The 7,938-nt window shown below is 39.3% G+C and overlaps 1 protein-coding gene across 1 annotated transcript in view; it reads left to right on the top strand.

Moving 5' to 3' along the window:
• Positions 1–4,921: 4,921 nt before the first annotated feature.
• Positions 4,922–7,938, top strand: part of LOC139965519 (casein kinase II subunit alpha) — a 35,745-nt gene continuing 32,728 nt past the window's right edge. Inside the window, exon 1 of the mRNA XM_071967956.1 lies at positions 4,922–5,946. Within this exon, the coding sequence (XP_071824057.1) occupies positions 5,855–5,946 (92 nt within the window). The 5' untranslated portion in view covers positions 4,922–5,854. The remainder of the gene's footprint in view (positions 5,947–7,938) is intronic.

The following is a 7,938-nucleotide window of genomic DNA, read 5'->3' as shown; positions in this document are numbered from 1 at the left end:
TTTGTCGCCTACACACACACTAATATATATATACATATATATATGGCTCTGTCGACGTGCAACCAAACACGCCCGCAACTCGACACACACCATTCAAGATATGTGTCGTATGATATACGCTGTGGAGGCTATTCATTATTATCGCCACATCTAAACCATTATCCATTCTTTTATAAGATACATAATTCATACTGTAAGCCACTATGTAGTTTTCCGATCGTGATAAACACTTTTAGATCAGCATATATAATTGCAGTTAAGGAGGAAGTCTACTGACAATTTTCGTACTTTCTTTTTCAACCTATAGGCTACATTTATACGCAGTGGACAACAATGCGTTCATCAATTGGGGGCTTTTCTTTTCAAAATCGGATCACCCCCTTTCAAAGAAGAGACAACACTTCTTCCTCTTCGGATGAAGTCAGCTTACAAAATTACCTTCCCAGTTATACAAAAATTCAACCTGCATAATTGGACAAAATATAGGCCAAGGTAATCCTTGTACTATGATAAGAATTGCATCACCTTGAGCGGTTTTTCGTTCCACGCATTCATCCGTCTACCGATGTATTGACGAGTGTGCTATTGCCAACATGCCACAAACTTTTCAACAAGTTATCTCCCGAATACATAGCAAATATCTCAAAGTTGACATCTAAAGTTTGGAAGGCTAAAGCAGTTCGTCTTTGAGTTTGTTACTGTGTCGCATCGTTTTCCGCTTAGTTCATAATAATAATAATAATAATAATAATAATAATACTGCCGCTCAAGGGCGTAGGAACCGGGGAGGGGCCTGGGGGCGCCAGCCCCCCCCCCCCCGTGAAAAATATGGTGGGGCGGAAGTATCATTCGGCCCCCCCCCCCTCTTCGCAAGTCAGAAAACCCCTTTTTCATTTCCAATGAGAAAAAAATTCATTTGGAGCACCAATTGCATCTAAGGCCAGGTAAAAATGCAAAATTATTTACAAAATGGAGTGGGTGTAGAAGTGTGCTATATTGCACCAAATTGCATCTGGGGCCACCTGGAAATGCAAAAAAAAATCCGAAGGGGGAGGGGTACACCCCTTCCCCTTAGACTCCTCCCCCAGGCCGGCCATCAGTCTTCAGCCCCCCACTCAAAAGTACCTTCCTACGCCACTGCTGCCGCTCCTTGTTCTAAATAGTATTATCTGTTGGTAGAGTCGATGTAAAATTGTGTCTTTCCATTAAATTAATCAGTTAATTGAACAGCAATCCAATAACTTCATGCATGTACAATGATTACCTTGTAATATATATAGATCAACATATTTCGAGTTTTCACTCTCTTCATATGCCCAGCCTGAAACACAAAACCTCTAAGCAAACAGCACAAAACTACACCACAGGTTTTCATTAACACAGTATTAATAAACTTTACAAGATCATGCAACGTTGCAGAAACTCAGCGTCTATTTGAGAGATTAGTTTTGATTGGCAATATTTCTGAGCAATTAATCCATTTATTTGAGCCAGTTGACGTCAAATCACGCTGGCCTAAATTAATATCAAGGAGTTTTTCCAACTCAGAATGGGTAACTTACATGTTTCAAGTCTTGATATCAGATAGGAAAAAGGTTTTCACTGTTTTAACCTGTCGACTTCGACTAAATAAATCTTGGCCTACAATAAAATGAAGAACGTCCCTAAAAATGACGGCTGTATTAGGATGGAAGACAATTTGGTACTCACACTGAAAACGCATACTGGTCAAAAGTACTAAAAAAGTTTTTAAAAAAAGCAGTTCGTTATCATTGCATTATGATATGTGGCCGACATTTCATCATAACTGAAAACTCTATAAAAGGCCCTATATATAGAAATTTCAGCCTATACGAATTATAAATGACGAAATGGCAGTCAATCAAACACGGTGGCAAAAAGTGACAGAATTTTGGCAGAATCGCACGATCGCTATAGCTCAGCTAAAAGCTTTCAGCTGCCTAAAAATGATGACAACTTTCACGAATTTGTGGAAATTTTCTGATGAATTGCCACAATTGTTTTTATGATTAAAAGTCAAGCTATAAACAATTTGTTAAGATAAGCATCGAAATTTTGAGATGAAAACCTTGCTTCTCCAAAAAGCGAAATAAAACGTCGATACGTCAACATTAACAAACAAACTACTCCACAAACATCTGGAAATTGTGCAAATTTCAGGGGAAACAAGAGACGTTATCATGTAAATTAGTTGCACTAAGGGAGGATACGTTAAAAGGTAAGAAACCAAAGTTTCATGTAATTCGGAATTTCGACATGAAAAGTGTCATTTCGAGCAGGAAGTGGAATGTTTTAAAAAGAAGCTGACATTTTCAGATGTACTCTTCGATGTCAAAACGTCAAAGAGTCACGATTTTTAGATGAAGTAGTCGAAGTTTCGGAGTAAAGCCACATTCTTAGGAAATAGATTTGAAGAGAGTCATGATAAACGTATTCCAGATGTTGGTAGAGAAGTCGAAATTTCGCCAAAACTGAAGATGTCGAGATTTTGAGTACCCTGTTTAATCTAACTGTGAAGAGAAAGTCTAAATTCGAAGATATATTAGTTTGAGTTTCATATGTCCTATATATCAGGGCCACCGTTGAATCTACAAAACTCAAACTCCCCTGGATAAAATCCCATCGGTCCAACCCCCCCCCCCCCTACACCACACCCCTTCCGCTACACTTTTATAGCTTCCTATATGTCACTGATGGTTGTTTCTGGATGTGTAGCTTCAGGGGCGGGATTTGAGTTGTAAAAGTGGGGGGGCAAACCTGCCAGCAAGACTATCTAAGCGGAGCGCCACCATCGGTTGGCGCGGAGCGTACAAGAAATTTTTTGGCTTTACAAACCCTCCAGATGGCCGGAAACGGCACTTCCCGAGTGCTCTAAGCTGCATGTACCCGTCCTTGAAATATGGATCTCATGTCTACAATTTGTATCTAGATAGTTAATTATTGTTTTAGTAGAACATATGGTCAGATGGTGATGTACAACTTTTGTTATACGTCACTATCTAAGCGGAGCGCCATCATCGGTTGGCAAGGAGCGTCGAAATTTTCGATGAAAGGTACCCTTAGATCGGTTAAATTAACACCCATGTAGGCTTTAAATTGCATCTAAACAATTAATGAACGTGTTGAAATTTAGGGAGGACGGATAGAAGAACTTATATGGTGATGTACAACTGAAGCTTATACGTCACTATTTAGGCGGTGCACCACCATCAGTTGGCGCGGCACGTCGAAATTTAAGCAAAAAGGAAATCCTAGATCAGCAAAAATGACACCTCTGGTAACAATAAATCGCATCTAGACAGTTCTTTCCCCCTAAAATTATTAGTATATTGTGCATTTGGACCGATCAAGAATATGTTCAGCACCCACTTCGAAATTCTCCCCACTTCTTGGAGCACTTGGCAAATATTGGGGCTGAACATACCTTACCCCCCCCCCACTTTTTTCATGGGGGATAAGCCCCTCAAGTCAACCGGTTCCGTCGCCACCGAAGTCGAGGAGGGGTGATTTCGAGCAGTAAAGAAATTACATCGGCATTGCCATTGCATATTGTTGAATGACACGCCGTGTGGGGGGGGGGGGGTGTCATGTGTCAGTATATTGAATTTAATTATTGATATACCCAATATGCAAATCTGGCCTTCGTAAATCGTTTCTCTGGATTTAGTTATTCAACGCATTCAGTAGAGCAGCAACGTTGAAAATCAATTCCTGAAGCTAGCACTGTAGCACATGCCGCGGATTCATCACATGCAGAATTGAATCGCTAGTGTGTTAGCTCCAGGATTCGTAACCTGTGCTGCGAACCATGTGCTAGCTCCAGCTCCAGTTATTCTGCATGCTACATGTTACGATCTTAAATACAAATTCGACTTAGATTCGAAACAAATAGGCCTATTTGATAGAGCTGTTGTGGGGGAATAATTTCGATTAGGGTTGTGCACATTCGTCTGCAAAAACGACAAAAAAGTGAACTAAGATTTGGGGAAAAGTGGGGGGGGGGGGGGGCAAATGCCCCCTCTTGCCCCCCCCCCCCGTAATCCCGCCCATGTGTAGCTTCATGTTACGCAGAAAGCGTTTGATAGAACCCAAGTCTTGTATAGTTAAAATAAAGTTCCTATCATTCGAATTTGTTGCCAGTGAAAATCACTACGACGGTATCAACAACAAAATATATGTGAAATTGCAGCAGTTTCCGATGGCATCATGTTCATGGACGGGGCGTTGAAGCCATGGGGGGGGGGGGGGCGGTACTGAGCGATGTCAAGGGGCGTGCCCATTTTTTTTTTTTGGAAAAACTTCAAACTGTCCCTTTTCACAAATTAGAAGAACCTCTGGTTATTAATTAATAAAACACTTTGACAGTTTTTTTTTTCAAAGATGTAATTACTAAAATGTTTCACTTTCGTAGTTCATCTCTCCCACGCCAGTGCAACTCGGGACATCTTTCAGGGCTCTTAAGGTACATTCCAAACCATTTTCATTGTAATACTTCTTTCTAAAATGTACTTTGTATTGTTTGATAATCGCTAGGAGAGAACAAGTAAATTCTTAAACTAGTAACTGCATTCTTCCGGGAGAAGACTCCTCCTTGATTCGGCCGTTTCCTTGTCCACCCCCCTCAAGCCAAGTCAATAACAGTGTCCTCCCGCCCTCATTCGAAAAACCATCCGACCCTCTCTCTGTTCAAGCTATTACTCGGGTGGCCTTATCGTGGGTTCTTGGAAATGAATGCATTGTACAGTTTTCATACATCATGGGGATACACTTTTATGATCTTTTGAGTTCACATAGCTAAATTTATGATTGACACATACAGAAGCATTAACTGTAAGAAATGTTACCATATACGGACTGAATCAGTAATGGTGCAGGCATAAACGAGGGCGCTCATCCGAATTGTGTAATTAGGGTTTTGGTGATGAATGAATTTGCGCCATCTTGATACTTCACCGTGAAAAGCGACCCAAAAGACGAGTATTTCGCAAGTTTGAAGATACATTGAAGGATTTTACGCACCTAAACTCTTTCTTGTTATTTTGGAGACATCGCTAATTTGGATTTCTCCTCTATATCGTATTTCAGTCGCTCATAATTTGATTGCTATTTTAGTTATTTGAGAAAGGGTGTGATGGTCGTGCACGAGGCAATGATAGGATATACTTTTTGCATTGACACTGTATTTAAGGCTAGGGCCTATGTACTGTTGTAACCATGTCGACACAGTCTAGCCTATACACGTACTGTACGTTGCCAATCATAAAGTCTGTGCATGATTTGGCTTTAGAATGAATTAGGTGGGGCTGGTAGGTTGGAACCAATAAAGTGTTTTACGCACAGTTTAATGTCATCCAGCAGTAGATGCCCACAGGCTACTGTAAAACTAAGCGATAGCTAGTTTGCACTTCAAATGTGAGTGTGACCGCACCATTACATATGAAAGAAGTTGGGGCCAAGCCATAACTTTGTATTGACAAACCTATCCAGTATAACACGGACTGCTTTGTTGGTTGTTTCACCACATGTGTTTATACAGATTTTGTGACTAGCAGGTTTCAAAGAACTGGCACATTTGGGCAAGAGTATAATCTTTTCTCAAAAGACTTGCTTGCCAGCATTGCTTGACAGACAGCAAATTAGCCTAAGCTTAACACTAGGCTTAGTAACACTAGCATTACCAGTTGCCTTGTGTGGCATTAGACTTAAAGTTCCTGATTTTTCCCAGGAGAGTGAACAAAGACTTCACTTTGGGGCCAACCAACAACGTTTTGGTTTGCGATTCCTGAATACTGGAACCCTATTGAATATAACTAACAGAAGAAGCTTTTGCAAAATGGCAATGAGCAGAGCAAGAACATATGCAGATGTCAACTCACACAGACCCAGAGAATATTGGGACTATGAATCTCATGTTGTTGAATGGGGGTAAGGTCATATTCCTCACATTTCAAACATCTCAATTGAATAGAAACTCAGATTATGGTGGTATATGGTAATTTTGTGTATTCCTGTACTGGTTTTGATAATTTTTAATTTAGGCTCCCATACAGACATTAACTAAACCAGCTAAAATAGTCAAATGAAGAAAGAACAATTTTTTTAGAGTGTTGCAAACTGTAATAGATACCCAAATTTAGGGAAAATATCTGTTGCTCACCAAGTTCTAACAATTTTATTCTTGTGTAATGTGATCAAATTCAGATGAAATCACATATTTGAAGTATAAAACTATACCATATTTAGGCATAGTCAGAGAGGAGATTGTTACTGATAACAGTAATTCAGTAATCAGTAATTCTGCACTGTAGGCCATGAACTTTCAACCCAGCTACAGTAGGAGATGTCACCTTTTTGTGTTTGTTTCATGCAGTAGGATTGATACATTTTCATCTTCTAAGGTAGAAATGGTTTGTTTCTTTTCTGTGTATTGATGCTTTTATTCCTAGCTAATGAAGCTGGCTAGGGTATAATTATAGAATAACCCAGCCTTAAGAAGGTCAGATTGTTGTGTGGAGTTGCAGTCAAGTTATTGACTGTCTCCACCGTGGCTCAGACTCGAGTTAAAAAAAAGGTATTCTTATCCATTGAGACTACCACTCCAGCCAAAATGTACATTAAGCAACATTCACCAACGTGACTCCCGTCTCCAGCAAGAATATCCTGTTGGAGAAGCTGTCAGTGTTCTGCATTATGTCATAGTGTTATTCTCAAAAGTGTATTTACTGTACCTTGCTTCTCTCTTACCCGTCTCAAGTCTACTACTGTATGTCATTCCACTTCCGTTCAAGGAAGGAACATAAGGAACATGCCCGTCTCTGACTCCGACCAAAACAGAACTATGATACTGTAGTATGTTTCCACACAACCCTAAATCCAGCAAACAAGGAAAATAAAGCAACATTCTCTCAGACTACAAGAAATAACTTCAAGGAAAAACAAAGGCAATTATTTCCTCACTGCAACTCCGACTCCAGTAAATTTTTTGTTAAAAAGTGACGAAGGAAAGCTACACTGACTGTTCTTTACTGGTAAATAATGTTGGAGTGGACTTTGAAGTTATTAATTTCATAAATCCTGTAATTATGTGTCATCACTAGAGACATGTGGGGTATTCTATAATTATTTACTGGTTAACAGTACAGTATATTAAAGAGGAAAATCAAAACACAGTGTATGGTTTATGTACAGTGCATCTATGGTACCATACATTTATGAGTTTGGGTCACTCTTTAAAGTTCAGAAATCCCAATGAAGTTGTTTGGAAAAGCCAAATAAGTATGTAGGATTTTAGAATCTTTGTTCTCTGCAGCCCTAGGGTGGTAATAGTTCTATAATGTAGTCTTCTTATTTTAGAGGAATTTGAATGGTTCTAACCCTCCAAATTATATTGTCATATAATTGAGTAGTGCTCAACAAATGACACTCAATGTCTCTGTAAAGGGAAGACTTTGAAAAGGGAAGTGAAATGCACTAAAAAAAAATGAAACAAACAATGTAAATGTATACAGTATACTGTAATCAACGTCCATGCAGATGGCATGAATGTTTTGTCTTGGTTTCCCTACCCAGGCTAAATTGACAATTTGTTTTGCACTTTCCATCTTTTGAATGGTTCATACTACATACTACAGCCAGCTTGGGGAAAATCTAGTGGAAGAAAATTTTTAAAGTATGTAGATCATCCTCGGATGATCCTCTGCTCAATAGATCCTACTATCCAATACTAAGAGTTGCAGAACTTATGGTTACATGATCAGTGATACAATAGCACTAATGAAGATACAGTAGATTATGATGTGAAGGTCAAACAAAGTAGAAAGTTGTTAAGTTCAAGTCGTGTTGCTGTGGCATTACGTATGTGAGATGCCTTATATCGGGATGATGATTCCACATATTGTTGTTAAGAAATAACAAAAA

The sequence above is a fragment of the Apostichopus japonicus genome, chromosome 3, assembly GCF_037975245.1.
Source record: "Apostichopus japonicus isolate 1M-3 chromosome 3, ASM3797524v1, whole genome shotgun sequence".
In the NCBI taxonomy this organism is placed as follows: domain Eukaryota; kingdom Metazoa; phylum Echinodermata; class Holothuroidea; order Aspidochirotida; family Stichopodidae; genus Apostichopus; species Apostichopus japonicus.
This window is presented reverse-complemented; position numbering and strand designations above follow the sequence as displayed.